Source organism: Rhinopithecus roxellana, chromosome 4 (genome assembly GCF_007565055.1).
Source record: "Rhinopithecus roxellana isolate Shanxi Qingling chromosome 4, ASM756505v1, whole genome shotgun sequence".
NCBI lineage: Eukaryota > Metazoa > Chordata > Mammalia > Primates > Cercopithecidae > Rhinopithecus > Rhinopithecus roxellana.
Window position 1 is genome coordinate 106717377 of NC_044552.1, and position 25967 is coordinate 106743343.

Sequence of the window (25967 nt, forward strand, 5' to 3'; positions counted from 1 at the left end):
CACTTCAGCTTTCTCATCTCCCCTCTCTGCTCTCTTACTGGGGCATCACTTAGACCAGAAGTCAGAGGAAGGGGCCCTGTGGCAAACGTGGTTTGAAATCAGTTCTCACCACTACCTCCTTTCCCTTTCTCCCAAGTAGGTACCCACGCTTCTTTTAAAATTTTAAGTCTGGAATAGATTTGAGGGTCCTCTAGTTTTTGTGTGCACTATTTCTGTTCTCTTTAGGCCAATGTAAGCTTAAACTGTTCTTGACAGAAAAAAAAGTGTATTTTAAATTGCCTTTGAAAAAGAAACATCTAATGCTTTTCTTTGGCCATTTGTTCAGTTGTTAAATATTTTTCAGCATGAGGATCTTAATATTATTTGTGAATTTAACCAATATGCATATGCCAACTAGGCCAGTTACTGTACTAGGTGCCAGGAGTCGTCAGCTGTGAATTTGAAACTGACTGCTCTCATGGAGCTTACAGTAACGTAGGAGATGCAAAGACCAAGATGAATAGGCAGTTATAAGGTAGTGTTCAGACTCGCAGTAGAGAGCCAGGCGGTGAAGTGATCAGAATTACATTTCAGAAAGATAACTCCAGCTGTCGTGTAGAGAGTAGCTTGGGAAGGGACAAAAGTCGAGTCAGAAACAGGAAGTGGTTATAGCAATTCAGGAGTGAAATGATGATGGTCTGCATTAAGGCAGTGTTAGTAAGGATAGAGAGAAGTGAGTGGATAGCTACATCTAAAAACTGTCACTGTTTTCTGGGAATTATCATCTAAAAAGTTCCCTAGTCAACTTCTTGCCAGGCTACATGATTTCTGTTCTTTCAAACTTTCTGTTTTTGTTTTGTTTTATTTTGTTTTGTTTTGATACAGTCTCTGTCACCCAGGCTGGAGTGCAGTGGTATGATCTCTGCTCACTGCAGCCTCAACCTCCTGGGCTCAAGCGACCCCCCTGCCTCAGCCTCCTGAGTAACTGGGACCACAGGGCGTGTCACCATACTCAGCTGATTTTCTTGTTTTTTTTTTTGTAGACAAGGGGTTTTGCCATGTTGCCTAGGCTGGTCTCGGACTCCTGAGCTCAAGCATTCCACCCACCTTAGCCTCCCAAAGTGCTGGGATTATAGGCTTGAGCCACCAGCCTCAAACTTTCTTCAGGATTACTTTAACTCATTAAATATTTTCCTAGGAACCTTCTCTTGTGTCTCACCAGCTTTCCACCTTTCTTACTGAGGAATCCAGAGCTAATTGCAGTGCTCTGATGAGGATGAGATCCCATTTTTGCTGAGGAGATGTGACAGAAACTGTATTTTTAAAAATGAGAATTAGTGGACATGCGGAATTCTAGTACCAAGTAAAGGTCCAAACTTGAATGTAGACTTGAGTCTTTTTACACTTGGAAAGATGTCACTTGTAATTTTAGTGGATTAATAGAAGGGGAGACAATGCCAGATCTATAGGCCAGACACCTAGAATCTGTGGAATTGTGTTCATGACTATGGATATGTAATAGTTGTATTAGTTGCTACAGAAAGTTAATAGTTCTTAAGTATGTATTTTATTTTAAATAAATATATTTATATGTAAAAATATTTTGTTAATTTTCTGGTAAAAGCTTTATTTTTACTTTTATGTATTTATATATATATATATATATATTTTTTTTTTTTTTTTTTTTTTGAGGCGGAGTCTCGCTCTGTCGCCCGGACTGGAGTGCAGTGGCCCGATCTCAGCTCACTGCAAGCTCCGCCTCCCGGGTTTGCGCCATTCTCCCGCCTCAGCCTCCCGAGTAGCTGGGACTACAGGCGCCCGCCACCTCGCCCGGCTAGTTTTTGTATTTTTAGTAGAGACGGGGTTTCACTGTGTTAGCCAGGATGGTCTCGATCTCCTGACCTCGTGATCCGCCCGTCTCGGCCTCCCAAAGTGCTGGGATTACAGGCTTGAGCCACCGCGCCCGGCCTTATATATATTTTTGAGACAGAGTCTCACTGTCGCCCAGGCTGCAGTACAGTGGTGCGATCTCAGCTCACTGCAGCCTCCGCTTCCTGGGTTCAAGTGATGCTCCTGCCTCAGCTTCCCACATAGCTGGGACTACAGGCACACACCATGACACCTGGCTAATTTTTGTATTTTTAGTAAAGACAGGGTTTCACTGTGTTGACCAGGCTGGTCTCAAACTCCTGACATCAAGTGATCTGCCCGCCTCAGCCTCCCAAAGTGCTGGGATTACAGGTGTGAGCTATCACACCCAGACTATTTTTGTTTTTAATAGTCACAAGAGTTAGTGTAATTGGTCCATCTTGGGTTTGTGAAACTGAGGAATGTTCAAGTTTATTATTCCATAAGCTCTTTGTTTATTGATATCTTCTTAAAGTGCCTTGCATCTGTGAAAAAGATGTTAGGAATTGACTGCATTTCCAAGATTGACAGTATTGGTCCTGAGGGATCCAATTGATCCTGTGTTCCATATTCTATATTGTTCCTTTTTAATCTCTTTACATATGTTCCAGTATTGTGACATACATTGCATCCTTAAAAGAAGGGATATATTCTGTTACTTTTGGAATTCTTTTTGTCTCTCTTAATGCTTCATACAAAGCAAATTGTATAACACTTTTATTACCTTGGAAGATCCATGAAATTATTAGAAAACATTCATGGATTCTGATTATTGTTTCCTTATAGTATATCTTTTCATTTATTATTGGTAAAGAATGTATAAGACTAAATGTTAGTATCATAGAGTTATTAAAATGTAATAATTAAATTATGTATAATTATATACTAGTAGAAATATATAGTTATTAACCTAATGAATATATTTAGCATAGTATATAACAATTTTAAAGAGCCTTTCTAAAAATTTAGTACACGCTATTTTTTATTGCAAATGATCTTTGCATGTAAGTCAGATGAAGAAATGGTCATATAGAATTTTGAACATTGGGAAAAATTTAATAACTTGAAAGTTACATGGATTTAGAGTAATAGGCTTTTACAAGATTGTGCATGCGCTGGCAGCAAATTTTTGTTTTTCCCCTAGAACCCCTAATTTTAAAATTCAGGTCTATAAACCTAATTTCCTTTTTTAAAGTATTTTTTAGATGGAGAGGATAGTTGGGAAAATGGTACTATGTTGTTGAGGGGGCATGAATTTATTTACAGTATACTTAATGTCTTGCAGGAGGTAAATTGTATATTATTATTATTATTATTGTTTTCTGAGATGGAGTCTCGCTCTGTCACCCAGGCTGGAGTGCAGTGGCATGTTCTCAGCTCACTGCAACCTCCGCCTCCCTGGTTCAAGCAATTCTCCTGCTTCAGCCTCCCAAGTAGCTAGGATTACAGGTGCATGCCACCATGCCTGGCTAATTGTATTTTTAGTAGAGATGAAGTTTCACCATGTTAGCCAGGATGGTCTCAATCTCCTGACCTCATGATCCGCCTGCCTTGGCCTCCCAAAGTGCTGGGATTACAGGTGTGAGCCACCGCCCCCGGCCAAATTGTAGTAAATTATTTAAAAATAACAGTATCTTTGGCTTGGGTATGGTGGCGCACACCTGTAATCCCGCACTTTGGGAGGCTGAGGCAGGCGGATCACTTGAGGTCAGGAGTTTGAGACCAGCCTGGCCAACATGGTGAAACCCTGTCTCTACTAAAACTACAAAAAAAAAAAATTTAGCTGTGTGTGGTGGTGCCTGCCTGTAATCCCAGCTACTTCGGAGGCTGAGGCAGGAGAATTACTGGAACCAGGGAGGTGGAGGTTGCAGTGAGCTAAGATCGCACCACTGCACTCCTGCCTGGGCGACAGAGCGAGACTTCATCTCAGGAGAAAAAAAAAAAAAAAAGAAAGAAAAAGTCAAAACAAGAAAAACAATCTCTTCAATTCATATTCTAAAAAGCACGAGTGAATTTTAGTTTATGAATAGGGCACTTTGCAAGTAATTCTTTGTAGACGAAATATTTTAACGCCTGCATGAGTTTAAGTAAAAGCTGTTCTATGAGAATTATAATATTGTTATTTGGTAGAATATAGTAAGAGGAAGCAGACTTATAATTTGTCATTTAATAGATAATCCATTACTGTAGGATAAAGGCAGCTTATTGGAGAAATAATTTTTAAAATATTTTCTTGCACAATTTATAAAATTTAGTTTTAAAAAATTGTCCAGTAATTTACCCCCACTTGTGAAATATGAGCTCTTTATTTCTTCTTCCCTTCAAATTTATTTTAACAACTTTTTCAAAACTTTTAACTTTAATTTTTATTGCAGACAAGTTGCTAGGATAGTACAAATAACTCCTAAATCTCTTCATCCAGAGTCATCAATTATTATCATTTTTCTACATTTCTTTCCCCTCTTTCTATATATACATATATGTAATTTTTTTCCTTTTTCTTAAACCAGTTGAGACTTAATTATCAATATCTTGCTTCTTTACCCCTAAAGTTCTTGTTTTTTCACTCAGATTACCTTCAGCTGTGAGGCTTGTGGGCTTTTCTCGTAGTTTTATTCATTTTTTCACTTTTAACAGTTTTACTGAGGTATAATTGAGATACCATACAGTTTATTTTAGACTGCATTTTTATTCCTTCCTTCCTCTCACTGGCAGTTGCTGGTACAGTGCTGCACCTGGCTGAGCGAATGGTTTTTTTGGAGCTGATAAAGCTGCCTTATGAAATCAGCTGACAGGTATATTATACCTACAGATGATGCCTTTTCTCTCAGAGAGCTTAGGTTGAGATCGACCCACTCCACAATTGCTAATGGACATTCTGAGCAAAAGACCACATTTTTGTCCAATTTTATGAATGTAACTATTAACTCATTTGAACTCTAAAACACCTAAGTTGTCATTTTACTATAGTGTAAAGATGAACATAGGTCTAAAAGATAATTTTTCTGAATTTTCACATTGAAGGAAGATATCTATTTTTAGCAATAAAAAAGAACTCACGCCCTTGAGGTTGCATACTTCATTCTGGAGTGGCATGGAAGATGTTTGGAATGGCTGACCTTCTGTTGCTTTCACTTTGATTGTTTGCTTTTTTATCTTTTAAATATGTTGCTTGGTGATCAGTGCATTTTTATTGACTTAATAGTTGTATCTAAATTATTATAAAGTCAAATTGGGCAGTGTGTAACTCCTACTAATGTATTTCTCTCTTTTTTCCTCACAGGGATGAATTGTAAAAGCAACATCAGCTTGACCAGTATAAAATTACAGTGGATTGCTCATCTCAGTCCTCAAAGCTTTTTGAAAACCAACACCATCACAGCTTGTTTTGGACTTTGTTACACTGTTATTTTCAGCATGAAAATGTGTGTTTTTTTTTAGGGTTTCTGATTCTTCAAAGAGGCGCAGAGCCAAATTGGTAGAGGAAGGATACAGAGTATAAATTTGTGTAATATTACTTTAACATGCCTATATTTTACTTGGAAATATTAAAAGAAAGGGTTCTGCAAAATGGAAAACTTAGTTTGTCAATTGATTTTGAGGAGTGGTTTTTCTTTTCTTGGACACTTAATTCTGTTCTGATATTAATTTATCAGATTGCTTTTGTGCATTGGATAACACCACCATTCACAAGTTAAGATTCTTGGTATTTGGATGTCTGTTAGATGCTACTAAGAAAATAGAGATGAGCTTTCTTTTTAAAGCTTTTGATGTGGTGTCATAGAATAGCATGTTGTAGATACAATCAGCTGCTTTGTTACCTTAAAACTAGGCATTTGTAAATATTAAACCTTAAGATGGCAGGTGATGTCCTGTAAACACTCAGCTGTTCAGATTGGACATAACTGACTTAGTTCTTCCCTTCTCTCTCTCAAAATTATAGGAGACTTGTAGTTTAGTGTTGTTTTCTGTTTCTAATGTGCTGCTGATAATGTACATGAACTTAACATGCTGTGTAAGCTGTGTCCGAGTTCTTGAACAGTTTATGCAGTGCTGCTTTGCCAAATAAAGTTAAAAGCAAAAGAGGCATTGGTTGTTTTTGAATATAGAAGAAAGAACAGCAAATCCACCAGATAGGGAGTGTTTACGATCACAGGAAAAAACTATTTCTCTGGTTGTTTCCTTTTGCGAAGTCTGAGTAAGTAAATAGCATTAATCCAACTGTACATTGCAGAATGTGACTACACAGCTCCAGGGCCAGGACCGTACTTCAGTCGTCATTTCTCTTTAACTCCCTAGCCCAGGGCTTGTCTCGTAGTAGCTATACAATAAATGCTGATGAGTGAGTGGTGAATGAATTGACTTAAAGTCAGGAAAGAACAGGATTGAGGATGAACAGACCAAAACCCATCTCTCACCTATAAATACATTTATTAATACAATGACTGTAGCTGAATTTCTAAGAAGGCAGTAGCACTTTGGGATCTTATTTAAATGTTGTGATTTATAACTTTTATAATAAGATGTTAGTTTTTCTAGTTCTAGAACTGAAGAAATATAAGCTCCAGAATGAGCAGAATCAGCACTCCCAGCAAAGCCCTTCTACTGGGTGCATGTGTGTAATTCTGGCAAAGACCCTTTGTGGGCATGTGAGACACTCCCCCCAGCTCTTGAAAAAAGTCTTGTGTATTACTTCTTTACAAATGGCTTTTAGGCTGGGTGCAGTGGCTCACGCCTGTAATCCCAGCACTTTTGGGAGGCCGAGATGGGTGGATCACCTGAGGTCAGGAGTTCAAGACCAGCCTGGCTAACATGGTGAAACCCCCTCTCTATTAAAAATACTAAAATTAGCTGGGCATGGTGGCACACACCTGTAATCCCAGCTACTAGGGAGGCTGAGACAGGAGAATCACTTGAAGTGGGGAGGCGGAGTTTGCAGTGAGCCGAGATCATGCCATTGCACTCCAGCCTGGGTGACGAGTGAAACTCTGTCTCAATAAATAAATAAATAAATAAATAAAATGGCTTTTAAAAATTGTGCGTACATCTTTTCACAAGTGCCTCTTCTTGGGTAAGGTCTTAGACACAGGAAACTAGCATTATTTGGTGCCCATAACTTGAGAGTTTGTTTATGGTTGGCTTCAGTTTGCTGCTGTTTATTGCTTCCATACTCAGGCCGTGAACTCCTGTGGTCCAGGACTAGTCCATTTGAAATAGTTGTAAAGGTCTAATTTTCTTTACAACTTAAATTAATTCTTAAATGTATCCACTAATCTGCGTCTTTCATAGCCATTACCAACATTTTACTATATGTGAGTCTCTATGTTTGGTTTTGGGGATAGAAAAAGGCCCTTACTCTCAAGAGTGTGAAGGCTGTTTGAGGAGACAATTATGTAAATATGATAAGACAAACTTAAATGCCACCTGATTAGTACAGACAGTGCTATGCCTTCAGCATTGTTCAAGCACTGCTCTTGGACTTTACATGTTTATAAGTTAAAATTGTAGAATGTTGAGGGCCGGGCGCGGTGGCTCAAGCCTGTAATCCCAGCACTTTGGGAGGCCGAGACGGGTGGATCACGAGGTCAGGAGATCGAGACCATCCTGGCTAACACGGTGAAACCCCGTCTCTACTAAAAAATAAATTCAAAAAATTAGCCGGGCGAGGTGGCGGGCGCCTGTGGTCCCAGCTACTCGGGAGGCTGAGGCAGGAGAATGGCGTAAAACCCGGGAGGCGGAGCTTGCAGTGAGCTGAGATCCGGCCACAGCACCCCAGCCTGGGCGGCAGAGCGAGACTCCGTCTCAAAAAAAAAAAAAAAATTGTAGAATGTTGAATAAACAGGAATGGGCTTTAAGGAGCATGAATAAATGGGTAGAAGTGGAAATAATGGATTTTAGCTAGGCCTAAGAGTTTTTTTTTCTGTAAGATATATATGTGTGTGTGTGTGTATAGGTTAGAGTCAAGAAATGTCTCCTTTATCTTTAGTATTCATAATTTCTAAAACATTTCCTTATGTCATTTTCCTTAGTAGAAGTGATTCCTTTACATAATATGAAGGGCAACATTGAAAACATTTCAAAAAGTTTTGGTCTAGTGAGATCCTGTTGAAATGAGATTTTTTTCTACAGATTTGGTTTTATTAAAGGCCACATCAAACTCTCAAAATTTATGTAATCTTGTCCAAGCATGGTGGCTCAAACCTGTAATCTCAGCACTTTGGGAGGCCGAGGGAGGAGGATTGCTTGAGGCCAGGAGTTCAAGACAAGCTTGAGCAACAGAGTGAGATCTTGTCTCTACAAAAAATAAAAATTATCCAGGCATGGTGATGTGTTCCTGTAGTCCCAGTTACTTGGGAGGCTAATGCAGGAGAATTGCTCAAGCCCAGGAGTTCGAGGCTGTAGTGAGCAAAGCTATAGTGAGCTATGATCGTGCCACTGCACTCCAGCTTGGGCAACAGGGTAAGACTCAGTCTCTCCCTCTCTTTTTAAAAAAATATTTCCTACACCCTTCTAGTAGAAACCTAAGAACCCTATCTCTTAAAATAAAAACCACTAATAAAATCTAAGCCTGAATTATGAATATCAGCTTTTTATTAAGGGTTTCTTTCTTTTGAGTGGGATGATGCGATCTCAGCTTACTGCAACCTCCGCCTCCCGGGTTCAAGCAATTCTTAAATATATCCACTGCCTCCCAAGTAGCTGAGATTACAGGCATGCACCACCACACCCAGCTAATTTTGTGTTTTTTTAGTAGAGATGGGGGTTTCACCACATTGGTCAGGTTGGTATCGAACTCCTGATCTCAAGTGATCCACCTGCCTTGGCCTCCCAAAGTGCTGGGATTACAGGTGTGAGCCACCGCACCCGGCCGAGAGTTTGAACTCTTTTCTAGTCAATAACGTTAGAAGAAAATGACATTCTGGGGTGAAAATAATCCATAACATTGTTCATGCAAGTATTTTAAATTCCACTGCCCTAATTTTAAAAAGTGCCATTTTTCAAAAAAAGTTCACTGAACTTTTTTTTTTTTTTTTGGGGACAGATTCTCGCTCCATCGCCCAGGCTGGAGTGCAATGGTGCGATCTCAGCTCACTGCAACCTCTGCCTCCCGGGTTCAAGCGATTCTCCTGCCTCAGCCTCCCAAGTAGTTGGGACTACAGGCGTGTGTCACCACACCCAGCTAATTTTTTGTATTTTTAGTAGAGACAGGGTTTCACTGTGTTAGCCAAGATGGTCTCCATCTCCTGACCTTGGGATCTATCCGCCTTGGCCTCCCAAAGTGTTGAGATTACAGGTGTGAGCCACTGTGCCTGGCCCACTGAACTTTTAAAATTGGTGTATAATGTACCTGTATTAAAGCATCCTAAAAATTCAGTTGATCTAAAATAGAATAAAATTTTTGAGTGAAAATGCTCACGAATTATTTGAAGCTATTCTTAGTCATTGTCTGCCAGGAAACAAAGCTGCTTAATTTTGTTTCATTAGCCAGGTGGGTATTTTTGATTTTCAGTTAAATGTTAACAAATTTTCAATAGTTTGATACATTATTAAAATATATGAGTATGGTAACTGAACACTAATATTATAAATGAAATAAATGGATTATTTTTAGTGTTCTAAATGGGGTTCAGAGGCTAATACCTTATTTTAGGTAAGTGCTAAAATTCTTCTAGGTATAAATCATTTCCTACAACTTACTGTGTTCTTAAAGAACTGAACAGTAAAACAAATGGGTTCTGATTGGATTTCAGTTGGATCTCTGGATTCCTCTGACCATTTTCCGGAAAGATAAGTGTTGTGTTCTCACTGAACCTAGCACCTGGCTCAAATAGAGGGCTGCTGAAAGAATCCCACTTGAAGAAAACCAGCTGACCCAAGGAGCCAAATTACATATTGTGTATTGTAATATGATAAAAAGGAAATCAGGCCGGGTGCAGTGGCTCACCCCTTTAATCCCAGCAATTTGGGAGGCCGAGGTGGGTGGATCACCTGAGGTTAGGAGTTTGAGACCAGCCTGACCAACATGGCAAAACCCCATCTCTACTAAAAATACAAAATCAGCTGGGTGTGGTGGGGTGTGCCTGTAATCCCAGCTACTTGGGAGGTTGAGGCAGGAGAATGACTTGAACCCAGGAGGTGGAGGTTGCAGTGACCTGAGATCACGCCACTGCACTGCAGCCTGGGCGACACAGCCAGACTCCGTCTCAAACAAAAAGGGAATCAAGTCCAATAATTTCCTTATCCTTAATCCTTCTAATAGCGTTGCTACAATAATGGTTGTTGGTTCCCCACTTCTGGCTTCATCTTTTTGGCTTTTTCTTTCCTTCTTTTTTTTTCTTTTTTTTTTTTTTGAGACAGAGTCTCTCACTCTTTCTTTAGGCTGGAGTGCAGTGGTGCAATCTTGGCTCACTGCAACCTCCGCCTCCCAGGATCAAGTGATTCTCCTGCCTCGGCCTCCTGGGTAGCTGGGACTACAGGCGTGCGCCACCATGCCCAGCTAATGTTTGTATTTTTAGTAGAGACAAGGTTTCACCATGTTGGCCAGGATGGTCTTGATCTCTTGACCTCGTGATCCTCCTGCCTCAGCCTCCCAAAGTGCTGGGATTACAAGCGTGAGCCACCGCACCTGGCCATTTTTTTTTTTTTTTTTTTTTTTTTGAGATGGAGTCTTGCTCTGTTCCCCATGCTGGAGTGCAGTGGCATGATCTCAGCTCACTGCAACCTCCACCTCCTTGGTTCAAGTGATTCTCCCACCTCAGCCTCCTGAATAGCTGGGCTTTACGGGTGTGCCACCACGCCTGGCTAATTTTTGTATTTTTAGTAGAGACAGGGTTTCACCATGTCAGCCAGGCTGGTCTCAAACTCCTGACCTCAGGTGATCTGCCCACCTGGGCCTCTCCAAGTCTTGGGATTACAGGCATGAGCCACCGCACCTGGCCCAATTTCCCTAAGCTATTTTTGTAAATGTAACATTATTTTTCTATTAAAATATTTTGAGAAGTTTCCTAAATTTTGAAATAACTTCATAAAAGGATTTAAGCTGAATAGTAAGTTGATCTCTTTCCAATTTGAGAATTAAAATAATTAGGAAGATATGCTTAGGCCTAAATATGGGAAATATAGGGGAAGGCTCAGTTCTAACCCATCAATTCCCAAAAACATTCAGCTTTGGGATGTCTAACTTTATTTTTGTCCTTGGTGGTTTCCTATTTAGCTGGACAATCTGTGTTTATCCACTAAAGTAGCTATAACTTAAAATATTCATTTTATTTTTAGAATACTAGAATCCAGTAGGTTGGAAAATGGGGACAGGAACAGAAAAGTCTGCAACACAGATGCTTAAAAAGCATCTGTGAGACGAGAAATTTGTGAATGGCAAACTGCAAACTAAGCTTTTCCCTCTTTGTATTCAGCTTGGGCAGGTCTTTGTTAGAAATTCTCGTTCAATTTTAATCCAAAAAATTGTAGAAAACCTGGAGTCCAGAAAACAAAACATTAATTCTGCTAGGAATAAAGTGGCATAATCCACTTTGAGAAGGCAAACCAAAACATGAAATTGTTTTGAGACAATATGATTGAATTTAACAAGGAGCCCAAATTATGGAATCTCAGGCTCAGATGCTGTGTTAAGAGGCATCATCAACATGATGTTGAGCGAACATCTGACGGTAAGGATGGTGGCTTGTGTTCTGCAACACAGCACACCTGTTTGTTTACACAGGTGAAGTAATCAAGAGTGGGCCTTGAACAGCAAAATGGAAAGACAAATAGAAATATACATCTTGGCCGGGCGTGGTGGTTCACACCTGTAATCCCAGCATTTTGGGAGGCCGAGGCAGGTGGATCGTCTGAGGTCAGGAGTTTGAGACCAGCCTGGCCAACATGGCGAAATCCCATCTCTACTAAAAAAATACAAAAATTAGCTGAGCATGGTGGCACACACCTGTGGTCCCAGCTAATCGGGAGGCTGAGGCACGAGTATCACTCAGAACTCCTTCAATCAACTACAGGTAAGATCACTTTTAAAAGTCACATTCAGTCTACCTGGTAATATAAATATTTTGTAGACCTTGATTCTCCTTCCCTCGAGTATGCTTTATGTGGCCGTGGGCAAGTCACTTTCTGTAATACTCAATTTCCCCTGTTGTAAAATAGGATTGGTATGATTTAATCCAAAAAATGCAGTAACAGCTCAGTCAATAATAGCAACTTACATTAAAAGGAAAAAAAGACTTAATAATAAAATACAATTTATTAAAGGAATCATGTTTACATAGATACAGAACATCTTTTCTCAGATATTTCAACACCATAGCAACACAAAATTAATTTCTTCACGTATAAAAGATGTGCTGAAAGCTGCATGCCTCATCAGTTTTTATTTTATTGGTTATGGCTATAGGTGACATCTTTCCATACAAAAACAAACTGCACAGCATCACATATAGAGTACAGACATCTTAAGTTCATTCACAAAGTTAATTTTTCTAAACTGCCCTTGAAAAATTTAAATCTTTGCTCAATTCTAAACATTCAACAAAACTAGCTTCCCAAGAAACAAAAATGATACCCAATTTCTTTGCTTTTCTAGAAGTAACTTTCCATTTGTTCATGTATTTTGATATGTTATATTCCCCACCCAAATTAAACCCTTTGTTAAAAGAACAACCTACTTCAGGGTTAGTCTAAAAATAAAGTGTACTAGATTCTGGAGTGTTTTTCAAATATTTTTAAATATTTGCCACTTTTGGTTAAAACATATGTAAATAAGAACATCATGTGAGTGTAGATAGGCACCATACTATACATTCCTCTCAGAATCATTTCTAGGATGTGTATAATCCCGGCGTTAAGTGATGGTGGGAATAATTTGCCTTTAAAAGCCTACAAATTAAAAGGGGAAAGATGCTAAGCTAGATGCTGGTTTTCTATAAAGATGAATTTGTGAAAAACTGTTTTATGCCCTAGAAATACGTAAGCCTGGCATTAGCTGATGGCACATTCTAACATTTTATAACATTAAAAAAAATCAACTCACTCCACTGGATGAAAGCCATGATGATATTTTTACAAAAGCTGTACCCAGGAATCCACTCAATGTCCTCTCTTCAATTGGCATTTTTCTCTTTCATCAACAAAGGCTATACATATATAAATGAGTTGCTGTGATCTCACCATGGAGCAGTGTTGACTTGATGTAGCAAAGTATTAAACGTTCTCCTTGCTCTCTTTGCCCTCAACTAAGTTTCTGTTCATTTTTGGCATGGCAGATTCTCTGCTTTCATCTTGATTTCCTATCTCACTGCATGACCATCTTAGAGCTTTTCTAATTCAAAGTCTGGGTTTTTTTCTCCTGAAGGTCAGTCTAAGGAGGCAGCCACCTATATGACATGATGTCAGAGGACTGGGAAGGACCCACACTCATCTTCCCGAGGCTCACTGACCTGTACATAAGGTTTATAATTTAGGTATACCCGCCATAAGTAACATCTGATTGAAGGCATGAACTCACTTGAGATCCACTCTCAGAAACAGGTTTAGAGGGGAAAAGAAAAAGAACATTGGGAGCTTCAAAGAGGAAGAAAAGGGCCACAGAACAAGAGGAAGCTGGGCCTATAGCAGTCCAGCATGGTAAGGAGCCAACAGTTAGCTTCTAAAAAGTAAGGGGTTAACACAGTCATCCTAATACCACCTCCTGAAATGCTGAATTTTCTCTCAGCTAAGTACAAATTTCTATTTTCAGGGACAGCTTACATAAATCAGAATTATATTTTTAGAAATCTTTAATCATGAATTCCTCTCTAAATTGCAAAATATGTTACAACTTCCAAAGGAACTTTTTTTTTTACAATAAAGACAAAGATTTGGGATTTGCAGAATCTTCTGGCCCAATTAAAAACGAAAGAAGCTGTAAATATCCAGAACTTAATAGATGTATAAATTATAAACAAAACATGTCCTTGCCCCAAGCTATTTAAATTACATTCCTATAGATACATCCCATTTATGAGGTAGTCCGATTCCTCAGATGTAATGGGACGAGCTTTTTTCAGTTTCTGTTTCACCAGTCGTAGTCGGCACGCAACCATGAGAAGCAGCAGGGCAGTGATAGCCAAACCCAGCGCCAGGGGTAGCACCGCACCTTGAGAAGGTTAGACATGAAGAGGGCAAGCCAGTGATTAGTCACAGTGACAGCTACTGGTCACTATATGATAAGCGCTTTTCATGCACTATTTTATTTCATCCAAACAAATTGGTATTAGCATTACCACTGTTTTGCAGGTTAACTAAGGTGTACCGAGGTTCTGTAATTTGCTTATTTGCCTAGGAGGCTGTAAGTTATAGGTTCAGGTCCCAAACCTAGACTTTTTTTTTTTTTTTTTGAGATGAAATCTTGCTCTGCTGCTCAGGCTGGAGTGAAGTGGCTCAATCTCAGCTCACTGCAACCTCCACCTCCTAGGTTCAAGTGATTCTCCTGCCTCAGCCTCCCAAGTAGCTGGGATTACAGGTATCTGCCCCTCTACCCAGCTAATTTTTGTATTTTTAGTAGAGACAGGGTTTCACCATCTTGGCCAGGCTGGTCTCGAACTCCTCACTTCATGATCCACCAGCCTTGGCCTCCCAAAGTGCTGGGATTACAGGTGTGAGCACCGTGCCCGGCCAACACAGACCTCTTCAAAACCAAATTCTGTACCAGCTTCCTACAAAATTTGAATGGCATCAATGGGTACACATATTACCATCTGATCACTCTTACATCCAACTGAAATAGGCATTCTCATCATGAATTTTTTTTGTGTAGTCATCGACTATATTTATGGATTCATACATGATCATTCTTCAACTAAGTATGAACTAACTCCTGATTTCTTGTTCTGGTTAGGGCTTAAGAAATTTATTTCCTTTCTAAATCCAGGGAACTGACTCAGTCAGTAGAACCTTTGTTGAAAACTAACTTCCAAATATGCTGGTGTGATTTTGGACGTTAAAGGAAAACATCTCTTTAGTTTTTCCTGTGAGGCAGATCCTTGACACCAGACTAGAAGTAGCGAGGCTTCCAGGAGTCTGGAAGGACAGGGTGTGCCAAGATCAGTCTTTTTTATCTAGCTTAGCAGGCTCTATTTTTAGTCTGATCTACTCTGTGGCCAGGCCAGGTCTGGAGATGACATGGTGGAACTGTTTTTAGCTGTAGGGATCTTGCCGACTGGTGGAACTAGAGGAGAAACATCTCCCTTGTGTAGCTCATTCTATAACATTTGCTCTCATTTATTCATTCATTCTGCATTCATTAAAAGCCTTCTTCCAGGTGCCAGACACTGAACTAAATGCTGGTAATCCTTTTATTTGTAAATAAATACCACCCCCCGCAAGATAAGCTAATGCCAAGAATACCAGCTTTATAGGTTAAATCATTGATTTCTCACAACCACCACATAAATTGGTGCTATTATTATCCCCATTTTACAAATGAGGGAGGTAAGGTATCAAGAATGAAGTGAGGGCCAGGCACGGTGGCTCAGGCCTGTGATACCAGCACTTTGGAAGGCAAAGGTGGGCAAATTGCTTGATCCCAGGAGTTCGAGATCAGCCTGGGAAACGTGGCGAGATCTCGTCTCTACAAAAAATTATTAGCCAGTTGTGGCATGCACCTGCAGTCCCAGCTACTCGAGAGGCTGAAGGAGGACAATCACCTGAGCCCAGAAAGTTGAGGCTGTTATGAGCCATGATCAGGCTACTGCACTCCAGCCTGGGTGATAGAGTGAGAGCCTATCTCAAAAAAAAAAAAAAAAAAAAAGTGAAGCTGGGCACAGTGGCTCACATCTATAATCCCAATGCTTTGGGAGGCTAAAGCAGGAGGATCACTTGAGTCTGGGAGGTAGAGGCTTCAGTGAGCTCTTAAATTACACTCCAGCCTGGGTGACAGAGTAAGATTCTGTCTTAAAAAAAAAAAAAAAAAAAAAAAAAAAGAGAAAGACTGAAGTGACTTAGGTCTAAGATTGTTAAGTGGTAGAGCTAGTAAATAACCCCACACAGGACAGCCCCAGAGCCTGTGGTTCTAACCACTATGGTACTCTACTTCTGCAAAATGTAAATGAGACAGTTTTTGAACGACTAAGTCTGGGTAGACAGACATTTAAATGGGAAAAAATGCAACAAAGTGTTATAGTTACTATGATAAAATTATGTATGAAGCATAGATGTATCAATAAAATCGGTGGTCCATCTATCTGGTCTGTAGGATTTTTGCTTGAGTGATTTTGATGTATGATAGAGACTGTTGGGTGGTTGAAGGAGATAAGTTTATTTTTTGACATTTTCAGATTGAGATGCCTACATGCGGTCAGGTAGAATTTTCTCTTAGGTTTTTGGATTATCTGGGCCTAAATATGTGGGAGCCTTTCTGCATAAAGGTGGTAGCTGCAGTCACGATAGTGGGTAGGACAGCCAGAGAGAAAGGAAGAAGAAAGGTGAGCCAGGAACAAGGTCCTGGGAAACACCAGCATTTAGAGGGCAGACAAAAGAAGAGGACCAAAAAGAACAGAAAAAGACCAGTCAGAGAAATAGGAGGACGACCACTGTAGTAGGGAGTGGGTTTTTGGAAGCTGAGGAAAGAGACTAGTCCAAGAAGAAAGTCCTCAGCTGAATCAAATGCTAAGGAGAGGTCTAGTGAGGTAAAGCCTGGAGAGCCCACTGGATTTAGCAATTAGTAATTCATTTATGGGAGGATAGAAGAGGGAGGATGTTACTTTGTTTCTTTACATATTAAGAAATCTGAAGATGATTCCAGTCAGGGGAATGAGCCAGTAGAGAAACAGATGAAAAACGTGGGAGAGCTAGGAGATGATGAGAAATGCACCTGAGGAAATCAGGGGCTATATCCAGATCAGGGAGAGAGACCTTGGAAAGAGGGGACCCCTCTTCCTTTAGTACTGGAGGAGAGGAAGAGTAGTGAATGCAACCAAATGAGTTTTTACATTTGGGGGGCAGGTAGCTGAGGAAGTTCACTCCAGACAGTCTTGATTTACTGGGCTTAAATCTGGTCCCAGGTATAGGTGGCAGCCTCTTGAAGACAAAAGGACCTGGAGCTGATGACACACTCACGGCACTTCAACTCTGGTGTATTTTTAGAATCCCAGGTAAAACTCCTGAACAAGATTCTCAAGAACAGTTTGAAAGTGTCTGGGTGCCGGAGGAGGGGATGGGAAAGCTGCTTTAGAGACTGTCAGGTATCAAACAAAGTTCTGGAAGAGGCCAGCATTCCTCCAGAGAATTGTGAAAGACACAAATCGGTGATAAACCTATGGACTGGCATTGGATTCTACAGCTGTCTCATTCCACACACAGCAGCCCTGGAGGTGTCAAGATGGCTGCCTGGTCTCTCCATGTCAGCAGTTTGGGGCCTCAGTAGCTACTACTGCCTCCTAGTCTCCATCTGATGAAAGAAGTTCTGACAAGGCTAAGTGGCCCCAAGGTGTCATTCTCCCTCCACCTTCCTATAAGGTGCATATGTTACAAAGGAACGGGACAAAAAAAGAGACTTTGGTCAATACCCACAGAAACCCCAGGAACCCCAAATCATTTCTCACCAATTGGACTGCAACACCCAGCCCCAGTCTAGGGGACTTGCTTGAAGATAAGCACAAGCATTTAGGCTAAAGGGTTAGGAAGCTGTGGTTGAAGAGGCCAATCCCAATGCCAGGGCTCAGGTTTAGCTATGGTAACAATGAAACAGACAAGATCTGGGAAAATGTTCTATTTGCTAAGTCAGATACGAGGCTGCTGAATGGTCTGATCTGATTCCTGTTTAATGCTTTTATGACAAGGAAAATGAAATCTCCCAAAAGTACTTGCCAGAATATTGAAAACTATTCTTGACTTGTAATATTTAATTGGCTTAGTTTGGATAATTTGAGATTTACAACTTTCTAGCTCCTTCTAAAACACACCAAGATGGTATTCTCAGTAACCAGCTAGGGTGATGAATTATGTATTCCGTTCATATGAATGGGGGTGACATTTAAAATATGTAACAGGCTGGGCGTGGTGGTTCACACCTGTAATCCCAGCACTGTGGGAGGCTGAGGCAGGTGGATCACTTGAGGTCAGGAGTTTTGAGACCAGCCTGGCCAACATGGCGACACCCCATCTCTACTAAAAATACAAAAATTATCCGGGCGTGGTAGCATGCGCCTGTAATCCCAGCTACTAGGGAGGCTGAGGCAGGGGAATCGTTTGAACCCGGGAAGCAGAGGCTGCAGTGAGCTGAGATCGTGCCACTGTGCTCCAACCTGGACAACAGAGTGAAACTCTATCTCAACAACAAAATTTAAAAAAATATATATGTAACAACCAGAATAGGCAACAGTCAACTACAGCTGAGACTCTCTGGATACATATGGGTGGGGAGGCAAGAGGGGGGCTGGTTTCCCTCTTCCCTTGATAGGGCACAGGGCCCCTTTTATTCAAATATCTTGGGACAGGCTAAGTCTAGGAGGCCAGCAGACCAAGGGGGTCACCCACGTACTTGACATCTGGATTATTCTTAGCTATCTTTTGTTTAAACATTATATTTTCATATTGTCCTGATATTATTATTTTTGTTTGTTTGTTTGTTTTTTTGAGACGGAGTCTCGCTCTGTCGCCCAGGCTGGAGTGCTGTGGCCGGATCTCAGCTCACTGCAAGCTCCGCCTCCCGGGTTCATGCCATTCTCCTGCCTCAGCCTCCTGGGTAAGCTGGGAATACAGGCGCCGCCACCTCGCCCGGCTAGTTTTTTGTAGTTTTTAGTAGAGACGGGGTTTCACCGTGTTAGCCAGGATGGTCTCGATCTCCTGACCTCGTGATCCGCCCGTCTCGGCCTCCCAAAGTGCTGGGATTACAGGCTTGAGCCACCGCGCCCGGCCTGTCCTGATATTATAAATAGGGTAAAAAGAAAGTTTTCTCAATGTTTATAACTTAAGTTTGTATTTTATTCTCCTAAGGCTTCTTTCAGTCTGTGGGATTTAAGACGAAAGCCTGCCTTTCTACAGGATGGTGTCCGAAGTCTTTTCTTGCTAGTTAAAATCAACCAAAATTAATGACATTATTGTATTCTTCTTCCACTTAGTAAATATTCTACTTCCTATACCCTTCCCTATTCCTATTGTCTTCTGTCTTTGTCACTAGGGCACTTGGAAAGAGAACTAGGTACTCTAAGACCTTTACTCTTCTTTCATCATAACTCTGTAATAACTGCCATTATTTCTATATTTGGCTCATCATATAAGCCACACAGTGCATTAAATGCTTTAGATTAATTATCCCATATATTCTTCTTAGCAACCCTATGAGGCAGGTATTGTTACTATCCTCACCTTACCAATGAGAAAACTAAGATCCACGGAGATAAGACAGCCTGCTCAAGGTCACACAGTTTAGTGGGTAAGCGAGATTTTTTTTTTTTTTCTAAGACAGCCTTACTCTGTCACCCAGGCTGGAGTGCAGTGGCACAATCTTATCTCACTGCAGCCTCGACCTCCCAGGCTCAAGTGATCCTCCCACCTCAGCCTCCCTGGGACTACAGGCGAGTGTCACCACACTCGGCTAATTTTTGTACTTTTTTGTAGAGATGGGATTTTGCCATATTGCCCAGGCCGGTCTTGAACTCCTGAGCTCAAACTCCTCCTGCCTTGGCCTCCCAAAGTGCTGGGATTACAGGCGTGAGCCACTGTGCCCAGCTTTGAGCAAGGATTTGGATTGTGGCATCTGACTCTAAAGTTTGTGATCTCCCACCATGCCACAAGTATGACATTTTCCACAGGTGTCACACCTGGAAGGTGTGTTTAGAAAAGGCAGCTGAGGTCCAAAGATGGTAGGTTACTATCAGGAGCCCAAAGATGCAGTGCAATACAAGCAACAAGGAGCCAGTTCTTCCGGTCCACTGATGGACTGCTCCTGTCAGGAGCTCTCATGGCTTCAGGGAATATCCTCAGCCACAGGCCATGCAGTTCTGAGAAGACTACAGTCTGCAAAGAGTTTCCAAGGTGGACATTTACCTGCTTCTGGGGCTGGGTGTTCCCCGCCTCCTCCATCGCCCTTTGACTCAAAAATGTAATTTTCCTCTTTTCTGTCCTTCCCTGAGGAACTATTATCTGCAGAAAAGAAAGAATATATATTGAAGGTGTATGCATCAGAAACTTCAGGAAACACATGTGAAAACACAGCCTTTTTTTTTTTTTAAGGTGGCCTTAGAGAAGAATTGTTTATTTCTCTACTAAACAAAGGCCTATGTTTGATAGTTAAGCAGTAAATAACTAAGGTGAGCCATTGAATAAAGCAGAGTACGCAGCTAATACGAAACCACCCACAGAGAGAGCGGAAGACACGCCCTGCACCTGAATTACTACCACGCCTCTTGGAGAAGGGAGATCTCAGGCTATAAGAGTCACAGGGAGTCTCTGGATATCATGCCGTGAAAAGCACAAACCAGAAAGGTTTTTCTTTGAAGAACAAACAATGGTATATATAAGGCTCTTTCTCTTTCTCACCACAACTCTGGATAGCAGGTATAAATAGCTCAATTTTTTTCTGGTTATGCTCAGGATCAGGTTCCTACCCAGGTTCACACAGGGCTGGGATGCAAACTGGTTTCTTGGTAGAAACCAGTACTTCTAATTTAATGATGTATTCCTTAACTATTGCGTTATAATACTGAGGGGGAAATTATTATTATTATTTTACTTTTTTTTTTTTTTTCAGACAGAGTCTCTCTCTGTTGCCCAGGTTGGAGTGCAGTGGCATGATCTTGGCTCACTGCAACGTCCACCTCCTGGGTTCATGCAATTCTCCTGCTTCAGCCTCCCGAGTAGCTGGGATTACAGGTGCACACCATGCCTGGTTAATTTTTGTATTTTTAGTAGAGATGGGGTTTCACCATGTTGGCCAGGCTGGTCTTGAGCTCCTGACCTCAAGTGATCCACCTGCCTTCGCCTCCCAAAGTGCTAGGATAACAAGCGTGAGCCACCACACCCGGCCTATTTACTTTTGAGACAAGGTCTCTGTTGTCCAGGCCTGAGTGCAATGGCGCGATCATGGCTCACTGCAGCCTTGACCTCCTGGGCTCAAGCAATTTTCCCAAGTAGCTGGGACCACAGATGCATGCCACCATGCCTGGCTAATTTTTGTATTCTTAGTAGAGATGGGGTTTTGCCATGTTCCCTAGGTGGGCTCAAGTGATCCGCTCACCTCAGCCTGCCAAAGTGCTGGGATGACAGGTGTGAGCCACCACGCCCAACCTCAAGTGGGATTTTTGAATATTACAATGCTTAATGGCAATGAATTAGAAATAATCTAATGACAAATTTTATTGAGAAACAAGAAAATTTTTAAAGCTTCTTTACTCATATGGCATCAACATAAATGTTCCCAATTCCTGCAACTGAAATAAGACTAAAGTTGGTATATAAAATTCTTTGGTAACTTGCATTTTGCAAATTTACTAAGTCACAAAGTTGCAGCGTGCAGTGGCACCAGGTGCAGTGGCTCATGCCTATAATTCTGGCACTTTGGGGACAGTCTACTGTGTCTTGTTACTCTAGAAAGATCCATGTATGTTGGTCCTACATAGAGCCAATAATTTGGGCTTTCTCCATAAACTCTGAGCTCAGACAGAAGGAGAGAGATGAGGAAAACACAGCCACTGCTCATAGGCTGCAGGATCAGATTTCCCTGCAAATAGAGTTCTGTTAGCGTCCAACTCACTGCAATAGCCAGGACAGTGGTCACCAAGGGCCTCTCCAGCCACCTGGATTCTCTCATATCATACCTGATCCCAGGCCAGGTAGTTCTATAAGATATTATTATATAAGGGCCGCATGCAGTGTCCCATGCCTAGCCAACACGGCAAAACCCCACCTCTACTAAAAATACAAAAAAATTAGCCAGGCATCGGGGTGCATGCCTGTAATCTCAGCTACTTGGGAAGCTGAGGCAGGAGAATCACTTGAACTTGGGAGGCAGAGGTTGCAGTGAGCCAAGATCGTGCCACCGCACTCCTATCTGGGCAACAGAGTGAGACTCCTTTTCAAAAAAAAAAAAGAAAAGAAAAAAGATTTTATTATATATGATTCTGGCCTAGGAAGTTATACTACAAGTATTGCAAACAGCTGCTGACATAGGAAAACACTATTTAATACAGAAAAATAAGACCATGAAGCTTATTTATGTTATTATACTTCTACTGCTAGTAGACAGAGTGCAATTTTTTTGGCCAGTAATTTTTTACACTTTTTCTCAGGGTGAGGTAGTTAAAAGGTACATATTTAACCACTGCTTTTATGGTGCAAATCTCATGGTGTTGATATCCATATTGAAAATATGAGTATTTTTTTTTCCTTTTGAGACAGGGTCTCCCTTTGTTGCCCAGGTTGGAGTGCAGTGGTACAGTCTCAGCTCACTGCAGCCTCAACTTCCCAGGCTCAAGTGATCCTCCTACTTCAGCCTCCCAAGTAACTGGGACTACAGGTAAGCAACACTGTTTGGACGAACGGAGGCAATTTGGCGCAGTTCGGGATTCTTCACCGTCAACTTTCCCGCGCCCAGGAAAGACACGGGTCGACTGCGCAGGCGCAACCCGACCTCCGACGGAGAAGAACAGGAACCCGCCTAGCCACGCCTACCGCCCCGCCCCGACCCGCCTATGTTCCGCCCACTGCCCTCCCACTCCCGGGCCCAGGACATAAAAGCCGCTCCTGGCGGGTGCGCGGTGCGAACTTCCTTGGCCCCTCCTCGTTCGCGGGACCCAGGAACCTCGTCCGAGATCGCCGGAGCGAACTTCCTTGGCCCCTCCTCGTTTGCGGGACCCAGGAACCTCGCCCGAGAACGCCGGAGCGACTTCGTTGGCCTCCACCGCCGGAGGCCGGTGAACCTCGCCCCTCCCTCACATTGGTTTGTAAATAAAGTTTTTTTTTTGCCTTGCCTACTTGCCTTTTCTCTGGCATTTGCTCTGGGGGTCGCATTAAAGCAAATCAATCACCACACCTGAGTAATTTTTCTATTTTTTTGTAGAGACGGGGTTTTGCCATGTTGCCCAGGCTGGTCTTGAACTGCTGAGCTCAAGCGATCCTCCCACCTTGGCCTCCCAAAGTGCTGGAATTACAGGTGTGAGCACCTGACCTAAAAATATGAATTTTTTCAATAATATTTTGAAGGTTCAATGTAAGCCTTGTTTAGATTACTATAGACACTCAATTTCAGTGAATGTTCCTGAGTTTTTGCTTGGTAGAGATATAGAAAACATTACTGTGTTTTAAAGTTAATAATGCCTGATTTTTTCAAATGCCAGTTGCTCGTGGATCTCCAAAAGAAACACAAGATTTGTTCTGTAGAGATATAAATCACTGATATGCAAAAGAGTCCATCCAGCAGCCGCACACACAAAACTAGCAGCCCTGAAACAGCTTGGAAATCAAACTGCTAAATTACCTAAAAACCACTTGTGGCACTTTTCCCTTCATCCTTTTCTTCCTCCCTATGCCATAATGCCAGGTTAGCTTGCAAAGTGACTTCTATGCATTCTGCTTTATCTCTCTCTCCAATAATAAATTTGGAAGTGGGAAGATCACATGGTTGGAAACTCAAGTCCTACTTTTTAAGAATAATGAGCCAGGGTCTGGGCATGGTGGCTCACGCCTGTAATCCCAGTGCTTTAGGAGGCCAGGCGGGTGGATCACTTGAGGTCAGGAGTTCAAGACCAACCTGACCAACATGGTGAAACCCCATCTCTACTAAAAATACAAAAATTAGCTGGGCATGGTGGCACACGCTTGTGATCTCAGCTACTTGGGAGGCTGAGGCAGGTGAATCGCTTGAACTTGGGAGGTGGAGGTTGCAATTAGCCCAGACAGTACCATTGCACTCCAGCCTGGGTGACAGAATCAGACTCCATCTCAAAAAAAATAAAAAATAAATAAAAATAAAAATGAGTCAGGAATAAAAACAAAGTGCCAAAATTCACTAACTCTCGATTTTTTTCAGAGGATTAACTGGTTTGTCTTTCACCCAACAAAAAAACATAAAATAACTGCATTTACAGTGCTCACCCCACTCTGTTTCTTCTCAATGAAGATGAGAGCTTGCTCATCTTAATTCTTAAAGGAACTCGGTACTGGAAACACCACTGCACTATTTCTATTATTATTATTATTTTTTGAGATGGAGTCTCCCTCTGTCGCCCAGGCTGGAGTGCAGTGGCACAATCTCGGCTCACTGCAAGCTCTGCCTCTCGGGTTCACACCATTCTCCTGCCTCAGCCTCTGGAGTAGCTGGGACTACAGGCCCCTGCCACCACACCCGGCTAATTTTTTCTCTTTTTTTAGTAGAGACAGGGTTTTACCGTGTTAGCCAGGATGGTCTCGATCTCCTGACCTCATGATCCACCCGCCTTGGCCTCCCAAAGTGCTGGGATTATAGGCATGAGACACCGTGCCCAACCCACTATTTCTAATTTTTATTTGAATTAACTGCCTTATACACTTGGTGCTCTCTTACCCTGGCTTCCTAGTGAATACCACTGGACTTGAATGTTCTAGCAAAAATTCGTATCGCATTAACATTTACTGAGAGACATAAATTATGTTTACATATAATATCTCATGCAATCTTTGTAGTCATATTATGAGAGATTATTATCCTTTTTTTTTTTTTGAGATGGAATTTCGCTCTTGTTGCCCAGGCTGAAGTGCAATGGTGCGATCTGGGCTCACTGAAACCTCCGCCTCCTGGGTTCAAGTGATTCTCCTGCCCCAGCCTCCCGAGAAGCTGGGATTACAGGCATGCACCACCACACCTGGCTATTTTTTTTATTATTAGTAGAGATGGGGTTTCTCCATGTTGGTCAGGCTGGTCTCGAACTCCCTACCTCAGGTGATCCACCTGCCTTGGCCTCCCAAAGTGCTAGAATTACAGGCGTGAGTCACCACACCCGGCTGAGATCATTATTCTCTTACAGGTAAGGAAATGAAGTTTAGAGAAACTGATTACCTACTAGCTAGTAATTGGTGGTGCGAATTAGAACCCAGGACTGACCCAAGGCAGGAGTCTTCCATTGAACCATACTGCTCTCAAGGTCACAGCTAGCAAATATGAGTCTTTTACTCCAAGAACCAAGTTGATACTATATTTATTTACTCATACTCAGGCAAAATCACACACTTTTAAATTATTTTTGGGAAAGTCTTGGACAAAGCTTCATTAAGGATGCAGTAGAGAAACTGGCTAACTGTACTTGCAAAAGGGACCTAACCTCGAGGTGGGTTCATTTAAAAAACTATGCAAGTTCTTTCTGAATCTTCAGTTGTCAAAATTAAAGAGCACTTTATTTTTAATTTTTTTCTTTTTTTCTTTCTTTTTTTTTTTTTTTTAAAGAGCATTTTCTTAAATGCCCTTATTCTCTGGGGAGAGGAAGATGGTGGTGTAGGTGGTGGGAGGATCAGGTATCAGGCAGCGGGCAGTGTGCACAGGAGACTTCAGAAGGCGCAGTTGCCATGGACTCTGGGATTACCCAGGGACCTTGCCCTGCCTTCTGGGTATTTGAAATGTGAATTTCTGCGCTTTACATTCCATGAAGGAATTCACTATGATTTCCCAGACTGCCTGATTCATTTTTCCTAAATTTCAGCATAAGGAACGCCATAGAGAAATGCTTCACTTTCACACATCCAGTCACAGGCTCTAGCCAGTGTGGCGAATCAGAACAAAACAAAACAATGACATCACTTGCTTCTGGAAATAGTTACTTTTGGTAATGATCCTTCTGGAAGAGTTAATGTCTTAGGAACTATTTTTCCTCTCTTCTGAATGTATTATGTTTACTATGCATGGCGACACATTCACAGAGGGAGTTGGCAGCTGGAGGGAAACTGTTTCCATTTCATTTCCAGCTGCCACAGAGCATGCAGGATGATCCGGAAGAAATACTTTAACATGCCCAGGAACTCTCAAGTTTCACAAAATCAGATTCCACGTGAATGCGGATATAGCACCACTTTTCTAGCCCTTTGTAGGGCTGGAAACCAGATGTGTTTCCTTGGGGTAGCTTGCATAC

At 41.6% G+C, this 25967-nt stretch overlaps 2 protein-coding genes across 4 annotated transcripts in view; one reads left to right on the top strand and one right to left on the bottom strand.

Annotated features, from left to right (window-relative positions):
- PCMT1 (protein-L-isoaspartate (D-aspartate) O-methyltransferase) overlaps positions 1-5976 on the top strand; it is a 58222-nt gene extending 52246 nt beyond the window's left edge. For both annotated transcript variants that reach the window (XM_010381042.2, XM_010381041.2), the window contains exon 8: positions 5171-5976. Coding sequence is in view for 1 of the 2 variants with exons in the window: in XM_010381041.2 (XP_010379343.1) it covers positions 5171-5183 (13 nt within the window). In the remaining variant the exon portion in view is untranslated. The remainder of the gene's footprint in view (positions 1-5170) is intronic.
- A 6144-nt stretch (positions 5977-12120) lies between these two features.
- The window catches only part of LRP11 (LDL receptor related protein 11), a 42795-nt gene continuing 28948 nt past the window's right edge, over positions 12121-25967 (bottom strand). For both annotated transcript variants that reach the window (XM_030929187.1, XM_030929185.1), the window contains exons 6-7: positions 19921-20016; positions 12121-14029 (exon numbers count right to left, since the gene is read on the bottom strand). In XM_030929187.1, coding sequence (XP_030785047.1) covers positions 13875-14029; positions 19921-20016 — 251 coding nt within the window. In that variant the 3' untranslated portion in view covers positions 12121-13874. The remainder of the gene's footprint in view (positions 14030-19920; positions 20017-25967) is intronic.